Genomic DNA, 14,893 nt, shown 5'->3' with positions numbered 1-14,893 from the left:
ATTGCCAGAGCTCATCCTGACACGCATGCAAAAACATGGATGCACACATACACTTACTTCTCTGACATACTATTGACATTATCTTCCTGGTCGTCACAAATTACTGAGGCCTCCCTCTGATGTACAGTCAGTTGCAGAGAGAAAAAATCTCATTGATTTCTTCATATTTTAGAATGAATAAAAAGATGTTGAAGTCAATATTACCAGTGAATAGTATGGAAGCACATTCCCAGTTAAAATTATACGATATATAAGATACATAAGATAAAATGTTATCTATGAGATTAAAAAAGGTATAATTGTGAGATATAAAGTCACAAATGTGGGACAAAATTTTTAGTTGTTTGTTAAAAAGTCAAAATAAGAGATTTGAGATAAAAATTGTGGTAGATGTCATCATCATTATGATATACCATGAAGATATTTTTTCTTTTACAAGCAGAAATAGGCTCCCTGAGAATGCCTAGTAACCTGTTTTGATATTTTAGTATCCCAAAACATGTATATTTCTATTCACATGCCAAACGATGGCATTTCTGAGCACCCTGAGCTGTCTGGCCTGCTCAGCTGAGGCGTATAATGACCGCTTCATAGGAGTAAAAATAAAGAGTACACAACCTGGGGGTCAAGAGGTAAAGTCAAGTAATCTTTGTGTATGTTAATCAATGTACATATATCTAGAGTAGTCTATATATATCCATCCCTATCTCTAGAAATATAATCCCCCTGTGCTTTACATAATCAGTGGATTAAGTAAAATAAATTTGAAAACCACAGACTATTATGGTCTGTTATAGAAATAGATAATCCACATTAAAAACTCAAATGACAAATCAGTCACATTGTTGGGGATTTTACTTTGTCATATAATGCAAAATTATGTATAAAAGTATAAAACATGATAGATATGATACAAAACAACTGTTTTTTTTTCTGCCAACCAGCAGCCATCATTACACACTGTACAAAAATGAGACAATATGATGTCTATGAACTAAATATTAGCACCATAGTTGAAATCAGTGATCAATCATTCATTCATGCACACACACTTAACAATCAGAACTAATCGCACATTTAGAAACACTCGCAGGTGCAAGGAAATGAAAGAGGAAAAGGCACAAAGCAGGAGGAGGAAGTCAGAGGGATTGGACTTCCTCTGGTGTCTGAGAAGGCACTGATGAGCTCAGCTGTTCTTTTGTCTCTTTAAAGGTTTTCTTCTGGTCAAATGAAAAACCCAAATGGTGGGATTGTTGACTTCACAGCCACGAACACGCCCATGTTTGTAAAGGAACACTTCACCCCAAATTCATCAATATATATTTGTCCTCTTACCGGTAGTGCAATTTATTTTTATTTATCCGACTACTGTTTTGGTGTTAGTTGCCGAGTTCTGGAGATATCTGCCCTGTCCGCAATATAATAGAACTAGATGGTACTCGCCTTGTGATGCTCAAAGCTGCAAAAAAAAAAAAAAAAAAAAAATCATCAGCCTCAACAGCAATGTCTCTTTCCAGAATCCTGACCTGGTTACTGAAGATAATCCACAGACCTTGGTGTGAGCAGTTTCATGAGGGAATCTCTTTCTTTTTACCATAGAAAAAAGTCGTTCTGACATAAAACTACACTTCAAAGATGAAAAGTTGACAAAACTTTAAAAAGCAAACTAACTTGCTGCAAATATTTTTTTTATTGTACTCAGCAAATGGCTAATTTGTTGTATCAACTTGGCTTAAAATTTCACTCAAAGTGCTGTGTTAAATTTGTCAAACTAAACGTTACTATACAGATCTTCTCTTGTACCTAAGTTCACTTAAAGGTCTGTGGATTTTCTTGAGTAACTGGGTCATAATCTCTGGAAAGAGACATATTGAGTGTTTCAAGCGTAGCCAAGTGCCATCTAGTTCTAATATATTCAAGAAAAAGCTGATGTCTCTACAGCTGATTTGGCCAAAACTCACACCTAAACAATCTAGATGGACAAATACCACTAAAGGCCAGAGGACCAAATATTTTTTGGTAGGTAAACTGCCCCTTTAATGCGACACTGCAGTATGTCAAGAGCAAGGACTTTTTATTTTCTGCATTCTGAAGGCTTAGCCAAATATTCACATATCTGCTTACTGTACAGTGTCAGGTTTTTATGGCTCTAGTCAGAAAATCGCTGCATGTCACTGTCTCTGCGAACACTGTTGTTGTCCAGGAAGCGGTCACAAGGGAACTCGATGAGGTCCCCTTCCTCGAGGGGTGCAAGTCGTGCTGGACGACTGCTCTGATAGCTGGTGAAGTCAGCGGAAACCGAGGCCGTCGCCATGGTGGGACGAAACGGTCGCCTGGTGGAGTACATGTGCCGCACGTGCACAGCCGACTTCCTCCTCTGCAACTTCCTCTTTAGGCTCCGCCCCAGCCAGACCCCACCAATGACAAGCAGCAGCACAGCGTTTCCGGCCAGCGTGGCCACCGTCACAAGCTGGAGGTCAGAGGTCAGAAGTCCTCCACGGGTGCCCCCCGCAGGGAGAGTGACGAGGCCTGCACAGTGGTCACGCGGTGCGACTTGACACACGGAACCGGCAACCACTCCTTCAACGCAGACCATGTAGGTCACATCCGGGCTAAGTTCTCGCAGGATTACAGAGCGAGCTGAGCCACGAGTATAAACATAGCGGGGGAAACGATCTGGAGAGCCAAATCGGTCAAAGAGGATCCGGTAATGGACTTCATTAAGTCCTGGTCCAGGTCCTGGAGTGAAGCGGTGATGATCCCTGGTGGTCCAGTAGACGGTGACAGTACTAGATGTCACTTGATCCACCGACACATTAGTGATGAAATGGCGATTGAACGCACAAGGGTCTGTGATTACAGGTAGAACTTCCTCCTGATCTGACCTCAGAAGGTCAAACTTTCCCCCTGACTGGACCGGAGAGATGGTGGTGAGCCCTGTAGTGTTTCTGTCCTGGATTCCAGCATGACTTGGAGTAGAAATTGTTGGTGGAGCAGTTCTGGAAATGACATTTGACCTCTGTCTGCCTTTGGCACGTTTCCCAGCTGCCTGTGCGACAGGTCGTGACCTTGGCCTGAGCAACTCTTTCCTTGGTTTCTTTCTTTCCAGTGAAGAAGGTTCTGCAACCTCTACACCCCCTTGGTCTCCCTGGATTCCCACCTCTTCCTGCCCCTCTCTCTTCCTCTTATCACCCTCTTTCCTCTTTATTACCCCATCCTTGTCCAACTGTCTCAAATCTCTACCTTCAGTCTCCTCCACCTGCCCTTCTCCATCTCTCTCCTTCTGCTTTAGTGCATCTGCCTCTTTCCTTTCCATCTTTACCAACACACCCCCTCCCCGGCTTTCCTCAGGCCCAGCTTGATTCCTGCACAAGTGGGTCCAGTTCCCGAGGGGCTGCAGCTGGGAGCTGTTCACATAGTCCAAATATTTCCCCCTCAGAGTTGCTGGGTGATGACATTGCACAAAAACAGTCAACAATTTTCCCTGAGAATGCGCTGTAGTCATCCATCTTTTTAGCTCCTCAAGGCGACAGTCACACGTCCAGTTGTTTCCTTGGAGATCCAGGTCGTAAAGCACGTTGTTGAGGGCAAAAATGTCCCCGGACAGGCTGGTGAGCATGTTGTTCTTCAGCTTCAGCACCTTCAGATGTTTAAGTTGTGAAAAAGCCAAAGAGTCCACATGAGAAATTCGGTTGCGACTGAAGTCGAGCTCCTCCACGCGCTCCAAGGAGTCGAGCAGACCGGCGGGGATTTCCTCCAGCTCGTTGCCGTCAATCAGAAGCTCTCTGAGGCTCGACAGCCCCTTCAGAGCCCCCCTGTCCAGGAGAGAGATCCTGTTGTTGCTCAGGGACAGCTTGGAGAGTTTTTTCAGATTTTGGAAGACGTGGTTTCCGACGTGTTGAATTTCATTCTCAGACAGAAGCAGAGTCGTCAGAGCTCTGAGCTGGGAGAAAGTAAGGGCATTGCGCACGGCTGACTGCTTGTTGTGCGCCAGGTTTAGAAAGCGCAGGTTGGTGAGTTTAGAGAAAGCGTTTCTGTGGATGTGCTGCAGCTTGTTGGACTCCAGATGGAGATAATGCAGACTGGTCAAACCTTTAAAAACAGAGTCCTGCAGGACGTCTATGGAGTTTCCATCCAGACGCAATTTAACAAGATTATCCAAGTTGGTGAACAGTTCCGGTGTGATTTTCTTAATGTTATTATTATTCCCATAGAGAATAGTTAATTTCTTTAGAGGTTGTAAAGTCCCAGCGGGTATATTTGATAAAAGATTATGTCCCAAGTAGAGCTCCTCCAACTTGGGGAGCTTCTCAAACGCTTTTGGCTGGATAGTTTGTATTTGATTGTACTGTAAATTCAGTCTGACGAGGTTACTGTACCGAGTGAAGTCGAAGGAAGAGATGTTACCGATGAAATTGCCCCCGAGGCTGAAGATCAGCACCTCCTCGGACATCGGCGTGGAGGGTTTAGGCACCGTGCGCAGCCCGCGGTTGGTGCACATGAGGTGCTGCGGGTGCTGACAGTCGCAGCGGTCGGGACAAAAACTTGTCGCCGGTGCGGAAGAGATGAAGCCATTGAGCGTCAGCAGGAGAAAGTAGATCCCCGCATGGAAACTGTCGGTATCCATTCCCACAGAGGCTGATGCGGCAGGAACCGCTTTGTGTCGTTCAGGTGCTGTCGCCCCTCTCCTCTCTCACGCCTGAGATAGACTCTTCCATAATCCACTTGTTGCCCAGAAAACACATCAAACGCACGGCTCCATCACTCAGCAGCATCATCTACAGAGCAAATTAAAGTGTGCAGAGCAGCTCTGATGCTGTCTGAGGAAACGATCACCTCCCCAGTAAAGCCTCCATCCCCCCAAGTGGTCATCTGCTGCGAATTACAGAGAGAGAGAGAAAAAAAAAAAACTAAGTTCACACACACATGCACGCACCAACGCACGCACGCACACACACACACAGAGTCATATACACACACATACACACTGAAATAGTCCCTCCCACACAACTCCGCGACCCTGCCAAAAACAGATGTGCACAAGTCTTGATGCACAAGATCCAGAACTTTTGCGCGTCCACGCAGGTAATCAAACACACACACACACACACACACACACACACACACACACACACACACACGAGTCTACAGTGTAAGAGGGAGGGAGGGGGAGATTGAGAAACCCTTTGACCGAGTTTTCTGCGCGCCCCCGCAGCCACCGGGGGTCTGAGATCTGGACCAGATCCCTGTTATGGACAAAGCAGACAGGAAGATCTCCTTCTTCCCACGGAATCCCAAGAGAAGCCCGGAGTTTTGGATTCCCTCGCAGCGGGGCGCAGACAGAGCAAACCGGAGTCATAAAACAAGCTCAACAAAAGGCTTAAATTCATGTTGTCACGGGTTTTGATAGGCTGATAACAAAATGATAGGGGAGTCTGGGGACGGTTGTAAGATTCTTTGCATTTCTGTCACTTACTCAGATTACTTAGACTGACCAGATTTTTCTATATTAAACTTACATCTGTCTGCTAATTATCCATAGCATTTAAACACGGATATATATGACGTATTGTCCACAATATGTATTTGAAAGGATGAAATCTGATGTTACAACTGACCCTAACACTTTGGACAGTTGGAAAGTGCACATGGCACAGATGTTCAATCTTTCACTGTGAGGCAGGAAGAATGTAACAGTTTGCAATGCAACTAATTTTTTATTTAACACATATTTACTGTACAAAACTACATTCTTATACAACCTAATTTACTGCGCAGTGACTGTGTATGTTGAAATAAGCGATACAAATTTGTATTCGGGTGAACTGTCCTCATATTTGCCCCACAATGACCTATTTATGTTGAAATACACTGTGATATGGATTGTTTTGATACGGCTGCTTAGTTTAGGGACAGTTGCAACAACGTGTTGCAACCATCTCCACCCTACTGGCCATGACAGAACATCATAGAAAAGGTCAGGACAGTATGACAAAATTACAAATTATGAAAAAATCACTTTCATACGTCAAAAACGTATTTTTTTTTTCTCAAAGAATGCTGCAATAGATGTTGAATGTATCTTCTCTCTTCCTCATGGGAAGAGGGTCAAACTGAGCATGTGCAGTATGAGTATCATTGAATAAAGTTTGTTGCAACCCTCCCCCGTTGCAACTGTCCCTAGTCTACCCGAATTCATAAAACAGCTCAAGTGAACAGTGATGTGTGCTGTTAGCAAGAGGATATTAAACCTGAATATTGCAGTAAGCTAGAATCAACACATCAGCAGCAGTGTCTGCAGTCCTTACAGTAGGAACACCATCATCTTGCAGCTCAACTGCAATTTACCATTCTCTCATTAACGCGCCCTGTGCCGCCGGGGCCATGCGGAGCACAGATGGTTCACATTTGCAGATGAGGAATTCGGGTCGTGAAGTGTGTGTTAAGACTGACGAGGAGAGGTGCCAAATCTGAGTTAAAGATCTCCAACTTGAAAGTGGGGAAATGAATGCTGTGTGAGTGGAGCATGTGAGGATTTTGTGCAGAATTGTGCAAAGTGAGGAATGATTATCTGCAGCGTACATGAAGGTTTATGTTCCAGTCCGGTCTGAAAAGCACGAAATGTTACTGCCAAGACATCTGCGCATTTATGGTACATGAGGTTGAGTGCTTACCCAGCTTAGATCAGTGTGGTTTCCAACCTTTTGTGACTGATGCAGACCTATAGCTCCACAGTTAGATGAGCTGAAGTTGGCCAACTTTATGAACACACCACCCGTCGTTTTTAATGTTTAGTAGCCCACTTTTAATGATTACTAACCTGTATTCTTAGAATCAGAATCCAGTTTATTGCCAGGTTAGTTTTCACATATGAGGAATTTGTCTTGGTGTTTTAGTGCAAAACAATAGGCCTACATAAAAGATAGAAAAAATATATATAAAGGACAATACACATGTACTGCAAGGCTAAAAGCAGACATAGAAAATTGACCAAGGTGTTATTTAATAATTTTTAAAAACATTTTTCGAGTAGTCTATCAGTTATTCTCTAGATTAATCAATTAGTTGTTTGGTTTAGAAAATGTCAAAAAAATGGTGAAAAATGCCGATTGGTGTTTCCCAAAGCCCAAGATGACGACCACAAATGTCTTGTTTTGTCCACGGTGCAAAGATATTCAGTTTACTGTCATAGAGGAGTAAAGAAAAGATTCATACTTAAGAAGCTGCAATGACAGAACTATATTTTTTTTCTGAAAATTAGACAAAAAAAATCAAAACAATTAATCGATTATAAAAAATAGTTGCCGAATAATTTAATAGTTGACAGCTTAATTGATCAATTGTTGCTGCTCTAAGATAAAAAATAAAATCAGAATTTCCTAAATGGAGCCTACAATATGTTATATGTATGTCTTGGTTTTTTGGTGCATAACAATACATAGACAAATATAAAGAAAAACAAAAGTTAATTACTGTGCGTCAAGAAGCATAAATCGAAAATTGACAGTAATAAAAAGAAGAAAAAGTTGCTTATATTGAGTTTTAATTTTAGGTTGACAACTTTACATCTGGTCAATAGCCTTCTGGCTAATTCGTTTATATTTATAGTTATGTTTAATAATATGTACTGTCCCCGGAAAATTAATGAATTTTGATAAATGAACTCCACACCCCTGTCACCTGTCCATCCTGACAACCAATCACTGACCGTTTTTCGAGTAGTCGGCCACGTCTCTTCCTTTATAATGGAGGTAAAAGGGAAGTGATGGTGTCTGAAAGACGGCGTGGGAAAAACGCCACGTGAGTCTCTGAAAGGACCAAATATCTCAGGAACCAGCTGATCAATAATCTCCCTTCATGGCAGGTGAGTTGGTCCAGGTCTTCATTTCCCCTTTTTTCCGTTTATTTTCTTCTTTCACAAACTTTTGGTGTTTGATTTTCTGTTTGAGCATGGACCAAACTACTGAAACCTGTTCAGAGATCTCTAATGAACTAATTTACACTTTTTACTCTTTACTAAACTGAACCACTAAAACTCTCCCACAGATCCTAATTTGATTTGTTTCGGTGAAGATGGTTTACTCGGGCCAAATTTTGAGATACTGAACTGAATAAATGGAGTTCTTCTTGCTGTTTATTGCTGAAGACCTGAAATGTTGTGTTTTTATGTTGAACTCCTCTGAAGAGTTTCAGGGTATATTTATTTTGGACTTGACTGAAAATGACTTTCTCTCTCTTTTCTCTTCTGTCTCTCTTGTTAAATGTGTTTTTTCATTGTCCTGTCCAAACACTGATTTCTACTGAACTGACTTGTGCTGCATTGTCACCCTGATTATTTGTGCTGTTGTTCTGGTGGTTCATTTTTATCAAAAGTGGGTTTATGACAGAGTGTATTCATGCATCCATGTTGGGGAATGCAAAATGTTGCAACATTTAAAAGTGGGGTAAAGAAACACGCAAAAGAGAGGACAGAGAAGCTAGCGTGACTACACAGAAAAACATGGTAGAGGACTATTTACATAATTTCGGTCATTTTATTTTGCTGTGAAAATCACAGAAGCGCTGCACTTAGGTGTCAAAAGGTTAAGGAAAAAGCGGCACTATGAAGAGCCTGATAGTGGCCTGGTGGCCATTAATATTTTTTTCTTGCTGATGTTGGAAGCCTACCAGACCACCAAAAAACCTTTTCTTTTGTCGTGCCAACTATCTTCCCACTAGGAAGTTGTGCATGATAGCTTGCTGCTTCATTAGCACTGCAGGCTAAGTTAGCATGACTGAGCATCATTACCGACATTTTGACCACCAAGTGTTTACTTCATCCTTTTTAAATACATTTTACCAGATAAAACCGGCAATTAGAAAACAATTTGATTGCAATTGGAAACCCAACAGCCTTTCATTTATTACACAACAGACCTGCATGCTAAAAATATCTTCACAACAAGCCTCTGGCTTTCTTTATTTACGATTTGAAAACTGAAAAGACTGTAGCTAACTCACCCAACTTTGCAAACTTAATTCTTGAAGTTCAGTCCACACCGTCCTCTGTCAATGGCAGACCCCGCAGTGAGTGACAGTCCTTTCTTGACTTTCCATTCAGATGCTCTGCCTCTGCCAGAACAAGTCCTTCAGCTGATGGTTGCAAATGTGAGGAACCATCCTTTGTGCACCACAAGTGTGGAGTCCATGAGAGTCCTTCCTGAGCCTGTATAATAACTTCATCACAGGCACCAGGGAATTCCCATTTATTCAGTTCAAGTGATCCTTCCACTCCCATAAGGTATACACACCTTGTCCATGGAACAAGAGTTGAGGGAGAACTCAGCACTGTCCCCTCTAATGGAAGGACTACCGGGTATTGTGGTGCCTGATGCAGCCTCCAGCAGCTCTGCTCAAACTGCTCGGACACCAGCTCTTCCTGAGAAGACAGGCCCTGTATGCCGACCTCAGAAACTGTGTCCGACACCTGCAGGTTGATGGCAGGAAGGCGGACAGAGTCGTCTCCGCTGTTTTCAGCTGTGAGAGGACCGAGCTCACAAACCGCTCGAGAGTGAGTGACTACAGAGAAGATGGACAAGTCCTCATGTCTCCCACTTTACTGCAGAGTGTACAGAGTGTGCTAAGCCTCAGAGATGAGAAGAGAAAGCTCAAAACGCCTGAGTGTAACTGCTGCACCAGAAGATATGGCTGACTGAGGATAAAATATTTTACATATCTATATGGTTTGTTCATCATGAATGCAGCACATGGATCAGTGTTTTGAGTGTGTCTGTCACTTTTGCATCCTGCACCTTTATTTTTTGGTGCTACCTTTGTGTCTGTGACATGGTGAAACTGCAGGGAGCCACAGAGAATTCAATTCTTTTCATAGGTTAGTACTTATTAATTTGATGTTATTATTTCCTTTATTGACCAGTAGTTCTTCTGTGTGCCTCATTGACAAAGTTATTACCTGTTATTCTCAAACAGAACAAAAAAGGAGACAAGAGGAGAAGAGAGAGATCATGTGTGTTTTTAAACATTTTAAATGAAGACCTGAAATATATGTATACAAGGCTGGATTATGCGATTAGACAAGTTCTGTAAAGCATCACTGGTCTGGATTTACTTTGGTATTGTACACTCCCAAACACTTTAAGTGAATTACTTCTGATATGTTTAAAAAGCCCTTCCTGGTTTTCAATTTTTCTTCATAAACAAGAAAACTCAAGAACATGTACCATATTACCTTGTTAAATAACATTACTATGGAGCATGAAATATGCTATCTGAATTATAATAGACTGACAATAGATGGTTTAATATTATGAATGAATTACTCAGTTTATCCAGTATGAATTGATGATTTTGAACTGGTGATTAATAAATTTGCACTTGAGGTAAAATAAATAAGACACAAACCAAATAGTTCTATTGGTCATTATGAATTCCCTCAGTTGTAGGTTTGAGGGGGAAAGACTTAAATAAAATAAATAAATAATGTAAAAATGGCAAAACAGCTCCACCCCAGTGACCTCACCATCCCTCCATTTCCAACACTAAACTGGTCCACGTGTGTATGGATATACCTTGCTCAAATTCAGGTCACCACACATGAGCCATAGCTGGTTTGAATGTAGCTAATTCTCAGCCTAAGTCGACCAAAGCAAATCTGGCAACCATTACTGGGCCAGAGTCGGCTGACCTTTGAACTGCTGCCAGAACACAGCCAAACACAGCAGCACTTAGATTCAGCTGGTTACCTTAGTTACTTTTTATCAAAGTACTTAAATCTTTTATCCACTACTTAGCTAACTTTTTCAGTTGTTTATGTTATTTTCAGCTATTTCAACTTCTCGCTAAGTTTTCACACACTTAATTGCAACACACTTTATTTAATGGATAGCCTATATCACAAAGTAATATCCAAACCTTTCATCTGCATATAGCCAATAATCTGATTTGAGACAGGCCAGTGAAAACCATGACATATGGATGAAAATTAACGCTACAGCAGGCACAGGTTTGGAGAGGTGACTGACCGCTCATCAGAACAGAGCAGGAGTTGGGAGGAATTTCGAGTGAAGAATTTGAGAAACTGAACCCCTGTTCGACTGAATGATACCGCATTACACATCAGTGGTTAAAAACCTCATTTTGTTGCATGTCATCCCCTCACTCTCTCTTCCACCTTTCCTGTCTCTCATAAGTAATGCCTACCTTTTCACCTGTCAGTGTACAAGAAAGGCTAAAACTGGCTAAAAGAAATCTTAAAAATGTCTATGAATAGAGTCAGTCAGAACTCAGCCTTGCACACAAATTCACACACACACACACATTCATACACACATGCAATGGTTTCCAAAGCTGACCTAATGCATGACTGTTGTAGCTCCCTGCAAATGCCTCAAACACACTCCCTGACCGGCCTCATTCTCACGCATATCTGTTGGTAGACATCATAGTCAGACATTATAGCTGTGTATGAGTAAGTGTCTGTGTGTGAGAGACACAGAGAGATACAACCACTGGGGAAGCCCCCTCTCTCTGGGAGGTCATTTCCTGTCTGGCTGTTTCTCCATAGTATTTCTGCGTCTCTGCCCCCGCTCCTCTCTCTCCCTCTCTCTTAGGAACACACACATTGAGAAAACACTCAGAGATTTGGCCTGAGACGCAGTGGGACCGGTCCAGTTGTTTTATGGCAGTCGCCTGGTCTGTGTCACAGTTGAAAGGAACACACAGAAGATTTCATTGGCAGACTAACTTTCAAAAATAACTTCAGTTGCACTTTATTTTACAGTACTCTAACAATACATAACAAGCTGTACTTTGTATTAAACTGGATGAAAACTAGAAATAATGTTCTTTATTAGGCCCTTATTAGATGGTAATTAACAGAACTGTTCTGTAAAACTAAAGTGTATTGTTTCTCATTTTTTAACCCTTATTAGACTTTGTTAAAGGGTAATTTGGGACACATTACAACAGAACTGTACTGTAAACCAAAGCATATAATTTCCCTCAGTGAGACCCTTATTGGAGGGTAATTTGGGACAAATTACAAATTAAAATACAATACAAAGTCTCCAGTAGCAGACATGTGATTTCACTTTCGTTTACAGTACAGGTCTGTACTGTAGTAAGGTATCCCTAATTACCCTCTAATAAGGGTCTAACTATGGGAAATAATACAGTTTAGTTTACCTGTACACTAATAAGACATAACAACAGAAGTGCACTGCAAACTAAAGTGTCAAGATATGTGATTTCACTTTTTTTTCCACATTTTTCTGTTGTGATGTGTCACTAATTACCCCCTAACAAGAGTCTAACTGTGGGAAGCAGTACAGTTTAGTTTACAGTACAGTTCTGTTGTAATGTGTCCTTAACTACCTAATACTAATACTGTATAATAAGCAACATATTATTTTTTAAATATTATTTATGTATAATTATATATCTATATAATTCAATAAGTACAGCTTGTTATGTCTTATTAGTGTCCTAAAATAAAGGGGAGATCACTTCTTGTGCTCAACTCTAATGTAACATTTGGGGGAGGAAAAAGGTCGAGTTCAGCGTGTTAAGAGAAGGATAGATAGAAAGACCGAAACAGCAAAAGAGAAGATCAATCAAAAGTAAGAGCAGGGGATCAGAGGGGGAGGAAAGTGAGTGCAGCGTCAGAGTGATGTAGACAGAGATTGCTGTGAGGGGAAAAAAGTGTTCTGGAGTTGACCCAGATTCACAAAGTAGCTGGCACAATAGGCAGCAGTGAGGACCCTGTACAGAGCTGTCTGACACCATGCCTGTACACAATGGTTTTCACCAAGCCACGCTTTCATTACCTCTCTCCCCTCCCAGCGGGCCTCTCACTGTCCAATCAACCAACCATATGACATTTCAGTCTCTCAGCAGAGAGGCAGAGTGTGTGTATGTGGGAGAGAAACCTAATTCCGCCAGGGGGAGAGACAGAGAGAAGGGCTTGTATATCTGTCTGCACCTGAGCGCGCCTGCTTCATGGGACTGACAAATTTTTCATGTGTTTGTGTGTGTGTGTACATGAAATAAAAAATATCAAGGTCGGTGCAGGTGAGTTTGTGTGTACGTCTGCATGTGAATGAGCTGATGCTGCAGCATATGTAGGTCGTCTGGTGAGTGTTAGATTTCTCCTGCATAATCTTCAGGTGTTGAAACAGCTTTTTTCTATGAATGAGGGAGAATGACAAGGAGAGCAAGTGCGTGTGTGTGTGGAGGGAGGAATGAAATCTTTTCTTATGATTTGTAGTTGCACAAGCAACTGTACCAATCACTGTACATGGTTTATATTACAGCTGGTATCGCATGCCGATACTGAAATTCAATCATCAGATATCGGACTTACATCAACAGGGTTGGGCTTAGAGGAGATGCATGGGGTGGCAGCTGCCACCTTAAAAGCCATAGCCACAATGTCATGGCAGAGACTGATTAAATAAACAGTTCTAGAAACATTTCCTGTAGTGTCCATTTTTTTTTTTTTGTGCGTCCCAGAATTCTATGAGTTTAGACACACAGGCAGACATACTCATGCAGACCCATAAACCTGCCGTAGTATAACATGAGACAGACTGCAGCTGAGTTTGAACAGTGATAACTAAACATGTCCTTAGTTTGGAGATATTTAGTCTCAAGACACAGAAAAGAAAGACATAATCAGTATCTGCAGAAACACAACTCGAGGTATCAAATTGGATCTGAACTGAAAAAAGTGGATAGGTGCAGAGGTGAAAGTAACTAATTGTACATTTACTCAAGAAACAAAATTATAATGCAAAATGTCCCTTTATTTGTTTTTGTTTTTGGAGCTTGCAACTTACATTATATTATTATCACATCTTCATTAACAGATAAGGTTTGTCAATTGGAAAGGAAGTGTAGGTGCTCAAACTTTATGAGTAAGTGGACCTTGAGTGAAGACTGTTTTGTTAACTGCTGTGTCCAGTGTCAACAATAAACTGCCCTTCTCGTAACATTTTTAATAGATTTTATTGTAGATACTTTTGGAATGTCAGGATTAAACTTTGAACTGCAATTGCTCATCCTTTTGGAGTTAGATAAAAAGATTGACGTGACTCCCGTATCTTTATGGTACATATAAAGTCAGGGTCAGCAGCTGACTAGCTTAGCTTAGCACTGAGACTGGCTCTGTCCAAATGTAATAAAATCTGCCTACCAGGACCTCTAAAGCTCACTGATTAACACATTATCTAAAGGTTTTGGGCCAGGGTGCTTCCACGTCTTCACGTTAAACTAAGCTAACGCTTCTTGACTATATAGTTTCATATCGAACAAACATGAGAATGGTTAGTCAAATACTTTTTAAACCAGATCATCAGTGAAATAAATACATTACATACCACACACATATTAAAAAGCTGCATCATACCGTGCCGTGACAGAGTTTGCAGGTAGTATAGATTTAGCACTAACACACACTAGCACACACATAGGACCACAAAATCATATCAGACACAACAGGTGATTCTCTTGAACTGATTATTTATCATGTATATCATGCATACACACATACAAGAGTGCACCAAATGCAGTATAAGGGACTAATAAGCCTCACACAAAGCCACAAACTTGCAGGAGGCTGTGCTAGTGGAAACATGTGAATCCTATTGTATGTCACAATGCAGGGATTTCAGCGGCTCAGTTTTCCCTGTGGGCTTATCATGCATCAGAGAGACAGTCTGTATGGGACTTGTCCTGGTAACGTTACACTGCATGAAACTAGCATGTATCTGGAGCTTATGATGGTAATCAGTGTAAAGGATGGGCCACAATGGAGATTAACAGCAGCTTTGTTCCTCAGATGAGCCCTCCAACAGGGCTTTCATCAATAGTAATTAATTTAAACTAATAACAGATT

General features: G+C 41.4%; 1 protein-coding gene and 1 pseudogene across 1 annotated transcript; one reads left to right on the top strand and one right to left on the bottom strand.

The window, feature by feature from the left end:
* Positions 1-2,027: 2,027 nt before the first annotated feature.
* tril (TLR4 interactor with leucine-rich repeats) lies at positions 2,028-4,859 on the bottom strand. Its single transcript, XM_084739811.1, has one exon. It carries the CDS (start codon positions 4,625-4,627, stop codon positions 2,150-2,152), a length of 2,478 nt encoding a protein of 825 aa, XP_084595937.1. The 5' UTR covers positions 4,628-4,859; the 3' UTR covers positions 2,028-2,149.
* A 2,998-nt stretch (positions 4,860-7,857) lies between these two features.
* Positions 7,858-9,992, top strand: LOC146312827 (uncharacterized; annotated as a pseudogene).
* The last annotated feature ends 4,901 nt before the right edge of the window (positions 9,993-14,893 follow it).

Source organism: Lutjanus erythropterus, chromosome 16 (assembly GCF_056507025.1).
Source record: "Lutjanus erythropterus isolate fLutEry1 chromosome 16, fLutEry1.hap2, whole genome shotgun sequence".
Lineage (NCBI taxonomy): Eukaryota > Metazoa > Chordata > Actinopteri > Lutjaniformes > Lutjanidae > Lutjanus > Lutjanus erythropterus.
Note: the sequence above shows the minus strand (reverse complement) of the source record. Positions and strands in the feature narration are given on the sequence as shown.